The sequence below is a fragment of the Pezoporus wallicus genome, unplaced genomic scaffold (assembly GCF_028554395.1).
Source record: "Pezoporus wallicus isolate ANWC-B61680 ecotype Strahan unplaced genomic scaffold, APGP_CSIRO_Pwel_v1 contig_11546, whole genome shotgun sequence".
NCBI classification, from domain to species: Eukaryota; Metazoa; Chordata; class Aves; order Psittaciformes; family Psittacidae; genus Pezoporus; species Pezoporus wallicus.
The window spans coordinates 304,727-317,481 of NW_026639324.1; the positions used below are offsets into that span (position 1 = coordinate 304,727).

The window sequence follows — 12,755 nt, forward strand, 5'->3', positions numbered from 1 at the left end:
CAGTGCTGGGAACAAAGCAGGTTTGTGAGAGCCTCGGCTCAGCCTGGGAATGTGACCTTTGCTGGCGCTGGGTGCGGGACGGGAGCTCTCGGTGGATGGTGGTGCTTGGTGCTTGGTGGTGGCTGAAACGCTTCAGCAGCGCCTGCCCTGCCCTAGGAGAGCCGGAATCCAGCTCCCGGGCGGTGGAAGGAGCCCTGGGAAGTGGGGGTCACCACGGGTTCACCCCATCCCGCTGCGGGTTTCCCGGGAATGCGGCTCCTGAGGCCGTGGGCACGCGCTGGGCGTCCCTGCAGGGCTGCGCTGGGACCCGTGGGCCCCGGCCCTTGGATGCCACCCGGGTGCAGGCAGCGTGGGAGAGCCGATGCCAGGCTGGAAGGAGCCAGAGCCTGACAGTGCGTGATTAACGAGCCGGGGGAGGAAGTGAGCGGAGACCAGAGCAGGGCCGTGCCTCTGCCTTTGAGACAATGCCCCTGCGTGAGCGCATCCGAGCGGGAAGGCTGGAGGTGCCATGGGGGAGCTGGGGAGCCTCAGGACTGGATGAGGAGCGGTGGGAATTGAGCATCGTGTGCTTCAGCCTGAGCCCTGGTGTTTCTGCAGCAGGATGGGAGCTGGATGTGGCAGCGGGAGCCTGGCTGGGCCCATCCGGTGTGGCCGTGGAACCAGCAAACGTGCCCAAGGGTGGTGTGGGGCTGGGGACCACGGTGGCTCTGAAAGGAAGAGGTGGCAGGGGCAGGAGGTGGCAGTGGGACCTGATCCTGCCCCTCAGCCTCCTCTCTGTGAGCCAGCCCTCTGCAGGGGAAGGCAGCACCTAAAGGTCCTCCAGCACCCATTGCCGCCGTGCGATGCATCAGCTGGTGGCACTGCCCCATGTGCTTCCCCGAGTTCAGCAACGTGATGCAGAATCCCATCATGCCAATTATGCGGATCACATCTATTCCTGTTACTCAGAAGGATCCCCGGAGAGCTCCTGAGCGAGCTGTGGTTCAGCATTACTCACTCCTGGAAGCAGGGGCTGGGGCAATGAGCAGTGAGAGGGGCTCTGTGCTGCTCAGCAGCGTGGAGGAACCACTGAGCCCGGCGTGTTTTGGGGCTCCTCCATGTCCTCTCCCGCCCCAGCGCGGCTGAGCAGGGGTTGGGGTTTGCTCTTTGCTTTGAAGCCCGGATTCCTCCCTTCCTTTCTCCCTGGTCCCTAAGGAAGGCAGCAGAGCCGGGACCTCTCCTGCTCTCCCGCAGCCAGCTCCAGCCTCGCAGCACCTCCTGCAGCGTCCTCCATGCACTCGGTGCCTCCGCTCCCTCCATCTTCCCCGTCCCCAGCGCAGCTCTCGGCATCCGCAGCTCTTTGTTCTCCCACCCACTCCCGTTTCCTCCGTCACTCCGGCTCCTCCCTGCGCTCACCCTCCCCGGGAGCCCTCCAGGAGAGCCCCTGCTGCTCCAGGCTGGATTCCGCCCGGATCCCGGCTCTCCTGGCCTCGGTAACCCTGCCCGAGCGCACCGGCTCTGCTGTGTCCCATCACCCGGGGTCTGCAGGGGACACGGAGCAGGTCCCTGTGCCCCCAGTCACGAGATGGGAGCCCGGGCTGCCTGGTCCATGCTATGGGAATGCTGCCGCTTTGCCAGCTTTATTTTACCCACAGAGGTAGGCTCCGGCTTTGACCTGGGCAGTGGGAGCATCCCAGACACCAACCAACAGAACACCACCTTCTGTATCCTGCTCCTTCAGAGGATGCAGGAGTTGGTGGTCCTGGGGTCCGTCCCCCAGCCCATGCTCCCATCACCACTTGTTCTATTGCTGTTAATGACCCCAGTTGTGAGACCTGATCCCAGTCCTAGTGCCCTGCCCAGGCTCTGTGTGGCCCACACAGAAAGGCCAGGATGCAGAACCGCTTCCCAATGCTCCCTCACCATAAGCAGGACCATGTGCTCCGATGCAGGACACAACACAGGCACAGAGCTGCTGTGCCACATCAGTGGGCAAAACAATTCCAGGCCTACAAACACCTGGAAACAGCGCCTTGTGCTGCTGGGAGTCTCGTTCAGCTGGGATTAGGGAAAACCTGCCCGGGGTTACCCCACCGGGCCTCAGTTTCCTGCTTTGTGAATTCATCCTGACCCGCTTTGCAAGTGCAGTGAGTCCTGCTCAGCAGAGTGAGGCAGAGGCTGGAAGTCACTGTCACCGTGTCCCAGCCCCTGTGCTGGATTCCAGCCCTGCAGCTCCCCCAGCACAATAAGAGCCTGGATTGTTCATCCCGCGCTAATCCCCAGTAAATGGCTTTACTTGATTTCCTGTTTGTGCTCGGTGCGGGGGGTTAAGGGGCTGGGAGCTGCTGGCACACGCAGGGAAGCTCCACTTCAGCACAACTTTTAAGTCCTGACCCTACAGAACAGGAGGTGTAAGCTCGTGCGTGGCTCGAGGCAGCACATGGAGCAGTAACCCCATGTCACACACTCGAGGGACGTGGTGCCCGTGTGATGGAGGGACCAGCTCTCCGCAGTGTGAACCGCGATGGGTACCCGGGAGTGACACCTGCGCTACCAAGGGAAGAGTGAAGCCGTGTTTGGGTGAGTGGCTCCGGGACCTGAGGGTTGGTGTTGCTATGGGGGTTTTGCTGCCCCAGCTCCCACAGAGGTTAATGGGGTGCTCCAAGGAAAAAGCAGGGTCAGAGCTGAGCAGGGTGGTGAGGAAGAGATGCCCTGCACTTGCTGCTGGGTTGGTTTTGCTCCAACCTGTCAGGCTGATCCCCCCCCAGACACCAAAACCATCACATTAAGATGTGATTAAATCACAGCTGAGAAACAAGCAACCCCCGGCGCAGGCTGGAGAGGGCTCTGCTGCGGCTGCGATGGGGAAACCATCTGCCCCAGCCAGAGAGCGCGGAAATGTCCTGGTAATCTCATTAACGAGTTGACACTTGCAGGTAGGACCAGCCCTGAGCAGCGCGGGGTCATGGGAGGTGCTGGGTTTATCCTTCCCTTTCCGTATGCTCTGAGACGGAGGTGAGGAGAAGGAAGGGGCTGTTTGTCCTCCCGTGTTGGACAAGCAGGTGAGTTACAGATGGAGGCGGCTTCTTCAGCCCGGCCCCCACAAAGAGCCCCTGCTCCCTGCTCTGCCACCATCCACCTTCCCTCGAGGTGCCAAGGACCGAGCAGCGACCGCCCGGAGCCGGTCCCGGGGCCAGCTCAGCCACCGGTGCCACGCAGGGGGTGGCAGGAGCGGGAGCTCTGCCTCCGTTTCCTCCTCTCTGTGCCGGTGACGCTCCTCTCCGCACGCACTGGTGACACATCACATTCAAAGGCGCGGGGTACCGGCACCACCTCTCTCCTGTGTCACGGGAGGCTTTCCCTGACGACGAGGCAGCTCCCATTGACCCCACGCAGTGCTTTCCCCTCCCTGGGCAGCAATGCCGCCCGGCAGCCACCTCCCTGCCAAGGCCTTTCAGTGAGCCAAACCCCTGCATCCCGGGGGGCTGCTGGTCCCTCCTCGTGCTGCTGCCCTTGGCCGTGGCTGCGCTGGGCTGCGTGACCGGGCCGTGATGAAGGCTCCCCAGCCGCAGTTTCCTCCGCACACCTGCAGCCGCGCGGCTGTTGCATAAGTTGGTGTTGCCACAGCAACTTCGCTCCACCCGGGGCTGGAGGTGGCCGGCGCCGCGGGTGCGGTGCTGCCGTCGCTGCGGGGATGGGGCCGGGGCCGGGGCCGCTGTGAGCTTACCCCAGCCCGGTTGCAGCTCCGGCACGGCGGGTCCCACACTGCACCCACCGCCTTTGGCTCCTCCGCAGTGGAAGGGCGCTGCCTTTGCAACGGGAGCGGGAGGAGCGCCCGGCGGTGCCGCGGGGATTCAGGCGACCCGCGAGGGCTCTGCTCCATGGTTACCCTGGGCACGCTCCAGCTGCTGCGAGCCCCAGGGAGTGAATCACCCTGACAATAGGGAGCTGCAGCCAAGGGGGAAAAGAGCAACCAAAGCCAAGGCTGCGGCACGAGGCGAGGGCAGGTTTTTCCTGCCCCGGATTCTCAGGGTGCTCCGGGCGCTGCGGGGCCGCAGCTCTGCCTTGGGCTGCGCCATGGGGCACGGGCAGCACAGCCGGGGGTGCAGGGAGGGCATGGGATGGGGAATGGGGTAAAGGATGCGGTATACGATAGGGAATGGGGTGGGGAAGGGAGAAAGGGATGAGGTGTTGAATGGGCACAGCGGGGACAGCGCAGGAAGCATGGACCAGCGCAGGTAGCTGTTGTTCCCTGTCACAAATGGCAGCTCCAGGTGGCTGTTCTGTGTCACAGATCGAGGGACTGTGACATGGGAGAAGCCAGGAGCAGCGATAATCTGTGAAATGTGCCTCTGAACGTGAGGATAAATCACCGGCTGCTTCCAACCAAAGGGGAGCAGGCGGGTAGGAGGGAGAAAGCTTCTCAGTGCTCACATTTCCTGGGGGATAAGGAGAAGCAGAGGCTGGGAAGAAAGTGGAGCAGCTGCCTGAGAGCAGGCCTGGATGTGCGAGATTCTCTGAGGGTCGTCCCCAAAGGCCTCTTTTATTATGAGAAATTACAAATCCTTTTATCTTCCTCACCAGAGGAACAGCTTGTTGGAGTCGCTGGGCTGTCACTCTGCAATTAGATGCAAGAACCCCCCACATCCCTGACGTCGCGAAGAACTTACATAACGTAACTAAAAATAAGGGTGATGGAGATGTGCATGGAGGCATTCTCCTGATCTGGAATCCATCGCCGACACTGGAAAACCAGTGAGGACCTGGTGTCTGGTCAAGGGAGCAGTGTACTGCCAGCACTGGCTGCTTGGGATGGAGCGGGATGGAGAGGGAAAGGGGCAGTGAGGACCTTGTATTGGTACAGGCAGCTGGGCATCCCTCCTGGGAACGTCTCCTGTGGTGGCCTCATTCCCAGGTCCCCCCGAGGTGATGACCCACTGCTGCTTCTCTTTTCCAGCCCCCTGGAAAGGGTTAAGCAGCAAAAAGAGAAAAACCCTTCTCAGGGGTTGCAAATTCTTTCCTGTCCTTTGGAGTGTGAAATCTGAGGGGATAGAAACCAAAATGGGACCCAAATGTGGCCAGAGCGAGCGGTTGCCTTTGGTGCACCCCCTGCTCCTTGCCGGGGCTGGGATGGAGAGTGGGAGGCGGGAAGCGGAATAGAGGCAGGAGGTTTGGGACCAAGGTATCGACTGTTCTCAGAACTGATGGAGGAGATGATGGGGAAAAGCACACTCAGCTGCTTAACTGTTTCACCGCTCCTCGTGGCAGAGAGGAGGGAGAGGAAGGCTTGGCCCAAGGGCCAGGATAAGGCAGCCAGTGGTGGCTTGTGCCAGGTGCGGTGGGTTGTGAGGCAGTGGGGTGCGGGATGCTGGCTCCAGGGCATGTCCTCACTCCTTGTGTCCTGGGACTTGTGCAAAAGCTGCTGCCGGCCCCAGGAATGGGGAGGATGAGGACAGGGATCTCCAGCTTCACCATCCCGCGGCCAGGAGGGCTCCGAGGGCTTCCCAGGGGAATGCCGGTGCTGCAGGTGGCAAGGTGTGAGCCTGGGTCTCGGAGCTGGCCAGGCAGTGGGGCAGTGTGGGGACAGTGTGGGGACAGCGAGGGGCAGGCGGACAGGAGCTGCCTGTCCTCCTGCCCGTGCTGGTCTCTCCAGGGCCACAGGCAAGCACCACATGTGCTGCACCGGGCTGCCATGCACCATGGTGCTGGTTCATCCCACCTCTGCTCTCCCGGCCTTCCTGGTCAGTGTCCTCTGCCTTTCCCCTTATAAAACCAACACCCTGCATCCGCTGGCTGCTCTTTCCCATCCCGTAGCTGAGGATGGAGCACAGCAGCAGCTGGTGGGGTATGGCGAGGCTGTGCTGGGTGGTAGCTGAGGGACGTGGGGTATGGCAGGAGATACAGGACAGGTAAAGCAGAGGTGCAGTGGGGAATACTGGGGCCATAGGGTGGGGTACAGCAGGGCTGTGGGATGGAATATGTGGCATGGGATGGGGAATGGGGTGTGTGAAGGGGAATGAGGTATAAAGGGGGCATAGGATGGGGAATGGGGTGTGTGAAGGGGAATGGGGTATAAAGGGGGCATGGGATGGGGAATGGGGTGTGTGATGGGGAATGGGGTATAAAGGGGGCATGGGATGGGGAATGGGGTGTGTGAAGGGGAATGGGGTATAAAGGGGGCATGGGATGGGGAATGGGGTGTGTGAAGGGGAATGAGGTATAAAGGGGGCATGGGACAGGGAATGGGGTGCGGGATGGGGTACAAGATAGGGAATTGTGTATAAGGAGGACATGGAACGGGAAATGGGTGAGAGGATGGGATTTGGGATGTGGAATGGGGTATAGGGAAGGCATGGGATGGGGACTACAGTGTAGGGAGCGATAGGAATAGGGAGATGGGGAATGGGACAGAGAGAGCAAATGGGACGGGGAGCGGGGTGCGGGATGGGGCGCATCAGGAGGGCCAGAGGAGCTCGCCCATCCCGGTGCCCCCCCTCCCGCCCCTCACCGCGGAGCCCGGCCCGGCTCGGGGTGGCTCCTCCCGGCGGGGCGGGGCGGTGGCGGCCGCCGGGAGCTGATAAAAGGCGTCGCGGCCGGCTCTCGGTGCCGCTCCCGCTCCGCCGCTCGCTGCGCTCCTCCGCCGCCGCCGCCGCCCATGGTGCTGCCCGGCCCGCCCGGCATGTCCCGCTCCGAGGAGGTTCACCGCCTCACCGAGAATGTCTACAAGGTGAGCCCGGCCCCGCCGCGCCGCCCTCGGGGATCGCGCTTGTTCCCCTCGCATCCTTCCCGTCCCCCGCCGGGAGGAGCCGCCGTCGGGGTGGGAGCGGCTGCGGGGGAGGCCCCGGGACGAGGGGACCCCGCGGGGGGGGATCGGCGTTATCCCAGTTAATTCATCCCACCGGCGCCCCAAACCCCCCTGACCAGGGCAGCCGGGCGCAGCCCGGAGCGGTCGGAGCCTTTCCCGTGTCCCGGCCGTAGCTGGAGTTTGGGAAATCTCGGCTTTTCTCTTCCTGCTTTGCCCCCAGTGTCATTAAAACACAAAATATGTGCTTTAATTTTCCCTGCGAGGGAAGTGGTTTCTGCTCCGCTGGCTCCTGTGACCGGGGCTAATAAAACCTTTCTAGCCTAACGTGTAATGCAGGATGTCATTTGTTAAACTGGAAAGCTTGCATGATTTCCTGCGTTTTAAGTGCTGGGATGGAGTTACCTAGGAGCATTAAGCAGGAAAAAAGCATCATATAGAGGAATTTAGTACAAGCAATACCAAGGTAGTAAAGTTCTGAAGTCTTGGTTTGGGGATCATGTGGCAGAGCAGCCACAGGCAGAGCTAATGGCACCCAAAATCTTGGGTGCTCTGGCTGTAGAGTGGGTCTGAATGGAGCCTTGTGGCTGCGAGGACACAGGGCGAGAGCTGCTGGAGCTCATCCCTGCCTGAGCGATGGTCGGTCTGGGGACAGTTGCTGGGAACGGTTTCAGCTGGTGACTCAGTGTTTGAGGTGTGTTGTCCTCGAAGAACTGTGCTAATAACAGGTTTGTGGAGCAGGTCACAATTTCCCTGGGTGCAGCCCTGTGAGCAGCGTGCGGGGCGGTTTGTGCCATCACAAGGACAGTGTTTAAATGAAGCTCATTTCCCACAGGAGCTGAGGCTGAAGGGTGAATGGTGGCCAGGCTTTGCTCTTGCCTCTGACCGTCAGATTCCTTCACCGTGTGAGCAGCAGGCCAAGGGATGGGGCAGAGCAGCCATGGCCAGAGCAAGCGGCAGTGTTGGCTGGTCTGACCGCAGAGCAGAGGGTGCACGGGGCCTCATGGCTCCAGGAGTCAAAGATGGACACAGAGGAGTCCAAAGGTCCCTGTCAGCCTCTGAACACTTTAATTTCTCAGTATTTTAATGGGAGCAGTCAGGGTGCAGGGAGTGAGGATGTGCTGGAGGCCCATGTGGTTTAACCCAACATCTGCTCTGGGAGCTGGAGGTCCTGACTGTTTCCTGCAGGGGACGAGGAGCCTTTTCTCCTTGTCTCCAAGTAACAATGCTTTTCTTGGCCTCTGGAGATGTGTGGCAGGGGGTGCGTGCAGAAGCCCAGTGTTTGCCTGGTTCTTTGAACACTTCTACAACCTACCGGAGCCCGGTGTGAGGGCTGGAGGCTCAGTGACTCTCTGGAGCTCCATTAAGCTTTGAGGTCTCCAAAACCACCCTCAGTGCTTTACATCCCCATTGCCCAAGGACTTTTGGGTTTGTCCCGTGTTTTTCTGGCCTGACCACCGCTGTGGTCAGGAGGCAACAGCCCCGAGGAAGGGGTGGTTTGGCCACAGCCACCAGACCCAAGCCACAGGGTGAGCGGCTGCCCCACGCTTTGCTTCCCACCACCGCTGTGGTCCTGCCAGGGCTCCAGGGGGCTGAGCCCTTCCGTGCGAGGTCTGGAGCAGGAGGAGGCAGCCCCATGCCAGGCACCCGTTCCTGCACGGGCTTGCCCAGGGCGTTCTGCTCAGGAAGCCCATTGTAATGGCTTTCCAGCACCAGCGCTCGCCCTCGGAGTGACGGTGCTAATGAGCTGGTGGAGGAGCTGTCAGCCTCCCCCTCGCCGATGCTGCCACTACACGCAGCTGCCCACACATGTGTAGTGATTGCAGAGGGAGACGGAGGCTGCTGGCACCTTCTGCCAACGTAATCCCACCCTCCCTGCCGCTGATTCACTCCCGGGGACCCGGTTGTAGTGGTTCTGCTGTGGGCGCTGGGCGGACGGGCAGCAATGTGGCCAAGCCGGGCTGCTCCCATCTCTGCTCATCCCTTGCTCAGGATGCTGTGTGTGCTGGCAAGTCTTCCTTCCCCTGAAGACAAATCCATCTCACTTACGACAGATTAGATTATTGCCGTTTCCATGCTCACCTCTGTTTCATTCTGAAGCCGTTCCTTCCTGTGGAAGATGGTTTTGCAATGGTGTGTGAATAGCTCTGCCTTTGAAGAGGTGTTTGCTTAAAACCACCCCAAACTCGAGGCCTAATTGTCTTGCACAAATGCAGGCAGCATTCCTGATACGGTCATTTGCTGCACATCAGCTGTAATAAATGTTATTGCCCACATAACAGCCTCTTGCTTTGTTATCTCCAGTCCAGAGGGAAAGGGGAGACATTCTTGCTTAAGTGAATCAGAAGGAAAATTGTGGGGTTTGGTGCGTTGGCAGCGGAGGGACCTGCTGTGAGAGGAGGAAGGAGCTGGCCCCTGGAGCCAGCCCTGAATTCAGTGCCCTTTGGGGGTGACGAGGGGCTGCTCCATCCCTCTGGGTGTTTCAGTTTGGGAGAGTGGTTTCTGACCTCTGCGGAGGTGCTGCATCTACAGGTTGTTGAAACCTGGGGGTTGAGGAGTGGTTTAAAGCTGAAGGTACCCGGATCACTTCCCGTGCTCCTGGCTCCTGCCGATGAGCGATGCTGCTCGTGGTGCTTCACCTTTGGTGCTCTGTTGAGCCTGCTCGTGGCTAAGGTTTCACTCCTGTGCTGCTCATGTTGCACGGTGTAGGCCAGCCCTGCACCCTCAGACACAACAGCTCATAGAAACTGAATGCATTTCGATGGGGACCTGGGGGGTTTTCCCCAACCCCCTTGCTCCTGAGCTCCCTTGCGGTAAGGATTGTGCTGGACCCTGGTTGTGCTGCCTGGCTTTGGGGCAGGACCTTGGGAGAGCCCTTGCTGGGGGACGTGGCTCAGCCATTCCTGTTGGCTTGGGTTGAGCTTTGGGAGTGCTCGGTGAGGGAGGGATGCAGCAGGGCAGCCGTCAGCAGCTCGGTGGGGTTATGGAACGCTGCTGTTATGTGTTATGGTACCCGGGAATGTCGGCTGGATGGGGATGTTCCCGGCGGCAGAGCTGGGGCGTGTGTGTGCTGTGAGCAATTGAGACCAGCACCCAGCGAGGCTCCTCTCCCTCCCAGCAGAAACTTGGCTCTTAAAGCTGCGTTCTAAGAGCAGAGGGCAGGAGGAGCGGATGGAGGCAGCGCTGGGCTGGGTTTGCCCATTAAATATTAATACAGAAATAATGAAGGTGTTCCCAGAGCAGGGCTGGCCCGTTTAGAAACCAACCTTCGTTAGGGCTGAGCTGCTGCGGCGGCGTGGCTGTGGAGTAGTGCGGAGTCCCACAGTGCTGCCCTTCTGATGGCACTTGTCGTGGTCACATAACGTCCTGCTGTCACCCATGGGTGCCAGGCTGAGCCCAGGCCACCCCTGCCACTGTGCAGCACCGGTCCTGCAAGGAGCCACCGAACCTTGCTGCTGCACAGGGGCATCAAAACTGGCATTGGGAGAACACTGAAGCTGGGTTTTAGCTGAGAGTCCATCACTTGTGTTCACTGAGTGTCTGGGACATCCCCAGTGGGACTGGGATGGCTGGAAGAGGAGCCCAACGCACGGCCCACGCTGTGGTGTTAAGTGGGGATGTTCATCCCTTGGGCAAATCCAGGAGCCTCCTCACCTCAATCCCTGCTTGTCCCTCCCTTTGCCGTGTTCCCGTGTGGAGCAGAGGCTGGACATGAGGCCTGGCTGTAATCAGGGCAGCGTGCACATTGCTGGCAGCCATGGTGCAGAGCCCCAGCACCCAGCAGACCACAGCCTCTGCCCCAGCAGAGCAGAGGGGAGCCTGGTGTTGGGTTTGCTCCGTATTGGGTTTTATGAGCTCCCTGGGAGGCTGCAGGGATGCACCTGGGGAGAGCCTGCTCTTAAATACTTCTGAAAGCCCTTAAGGAGGTGTCTGTCCTTCCTTTGGGTCTTTCCTACGCAGCAGAAACCTGACACAACCTGAACCAGCTCCGGTCCCAGCTTGTTCTCGGGGTGGCTTAAACTTTTACCCATGGGCTGCCCATTGCAGCCTCAGAGCGGCCGCTAGATCCTTGCTGTAGCCTGGAGTGTGCTCAGAGGGGAGAGGCGGGGACCTTGTTTTCTGTTCCTTCTCCCCCCTAATTCAACAGGACCTTGTGCTTTGCATTAGTTTCATTTTTGGCAGCTGACTAAAGCCGTGCCAGGCCCGGGGAGCTGAGTGCCGTTACCCGGGGAGCTGAGTGCACTGGAACAAAGGAAAAGCTCTTTCAACCTTTAGCTGCCAGGGTTGGGGTGTTTTTTCTGCCTCTGTTTTTCTAAGCTCTGCCCGGGCAGCGCGTGGAAGGCAAACAACTCGTGGGTGGTGCCGATGGAGCGGGATCGGAGTGGGGACGAGGTTTGCTGCCGGTACCCGCGTTCTGCTGCACATCAGCTTTGCTGCGGTGTCCTGCAAACCTGGCCTCACCTCCCTGGCTTATGGGGAGCTGTGCTGCACCCCCCTGCCACCACTGCCCTGCCCATGGGGCATCCGTGGCCGTGCGACGGCAGCGTGGCAGGAGCAGCCATGGCGCTTTGCTGTGGGTGAAGCGATGCTTGTGAAGCGTGTTCCGGACACGAAGATGGTTGGTTTTCACTAGTTCTCCTTAGCAGCTGGTGGCTTTTCAGCCTCCCCCCTGGAGGGGATGTGGAGGTGCGTCAGGTCTGGAGTCACCTTCCCTTCCCACCCTGGGAGTGAGAAGAAGGCTTGAAAAGCTCTATTTTTGTCTCTGCAGTGAAGAGCCCTTTGCAGTGCCCTCGTCCTGCAGCGCTGGCTGTGTTGGAGGCCCCAGACAATGTCTTCAAAACGTTCGCTTTCAGCAAACTTCCTCTTCAGGTTTAGGCCGTGGTGTTTGGGCAGCAGTGAGTCACCTCCCCCTGCCTCAGCCCAGCTGCAGGACCCCTTCTGGGGCCTTTTTCTCTTTATTTGTTGCTTTAAGGCAGGTTGGATGGGGCTTGGAGCAGCCTGCTCTAGTGGAACGTGTCCCTGCCCACACCGTTCCGATTCTGTGATTAAAAGGGCTGTTGGTGGTTGGGGGGAGCAGGGTCCTGCCCTGAGCGGTGCTGGCAGCTGCTGCAGCCAAGTGGTGCTTTGGTTCCCTCCAGTTTGAGGAGGATGCTCTGAGTTTGGAAGGGTTTTTCCCTGACTCCATTCCAGTGATGCTCCTCGGGGCTCCTGCTCTGCGGACGAAGCTTCGGCTGCAGCTCCTACCCCATCATTTATTCACTAAGCTTCATGCTTCGGGGAGATGTGTTTATATCAGCACTGCTGCAGAAATGACTTGATATCTACATGTGTACATACAGATACATAAACACTTACTGCACTTAACCCAGCAAACTGCTTAAGAATCACTTCCCCACAGAAATCCTGCCAATATTCCTTCCGCATAAGCGTTACCCAGCCTCCCAGTGCTGAGGCTCAGCTCGAGCGTGGTGCAGGCTGGAGCCATGGCTCTGCTGGTGGAGGGGATGCGTCCATGTCCTGTCCCTGCTGTGGGTACCACGGACATGTCCACGTCCACGTCCCCATCCCCACCATGGGCACTGGGGATGCGTCCATGTCCCCACCACGGGCAGCGATCCCATCCCTCCCGCCGCTCTGCGGTATAACACAGGCAGACTTTTGACCGGGGTTAAAGCTGACCTGGGAAGGATGGAGCAATCCTCATCAGTGTTAATTAACTCCTGTGCAATTGGCCTCTACAGTGAGGGCAGGCAGCTCGCTACGTGGCTTCTTGCTACAGGTTCATTTTCTCCTCCTGAGCTGAGCGTGTTCACTGAGCGGCTCTGTGCTGCCCCAAAGCAGCTTCCACATGCGCCGTGTTGCTTGACCTGCAGTCCCAATTAGCAGCGAAGCTTCTCATTAGCCTCATGCTTTCCTGTCACATCCCTGCAACCATCTTTGGCCCTGTGCAGGGCTGCGTATGGTGCTGTGGGAT

At 59.8% G+C, this 12,755-nt stretch overlaps 2 protein-coding genes across 12 annotated transcripts in view; one reads left to right on the plus strand and one right to left on the minus strand.

Annotated features, from left to right (window-relative positions):
* The window catches only part of SGSH (N-sulfoglucosamine sulfohydrolase), a 291,535-nt gene that overhangs the window by 219,449 nt on the left and 59,331 nt on the right, over positions 1 to 12,755 (minus strand). The gene's annotated exons all lie outside the window — the stretch shown is intronic.
* The window catches only part of BAIAP2 (BAR/IMD domain containing adaptor protein 2), a 140,662-nt gene continuing 134,455 nt past the window's right edge, over positions 6,549 to 12,755 (plus strand). For all 11 annotated transcript variants that reach the window (XM_057414236.1, XM_057414241.1, XM_057414238.1 and 8 more), the window contains exon 1: positions 6,549 to 6,706. In XM_057414236.1, the coding sequence (XP_057270219.1) occupies positions 6,635 to 6,706 (72 nt within the window). In that variant the 5' untranslated portion in view covers positions 6,549 to 6,634. The remainder of the gene's footprint in view (positions 6,707 to 12,755) is intronic.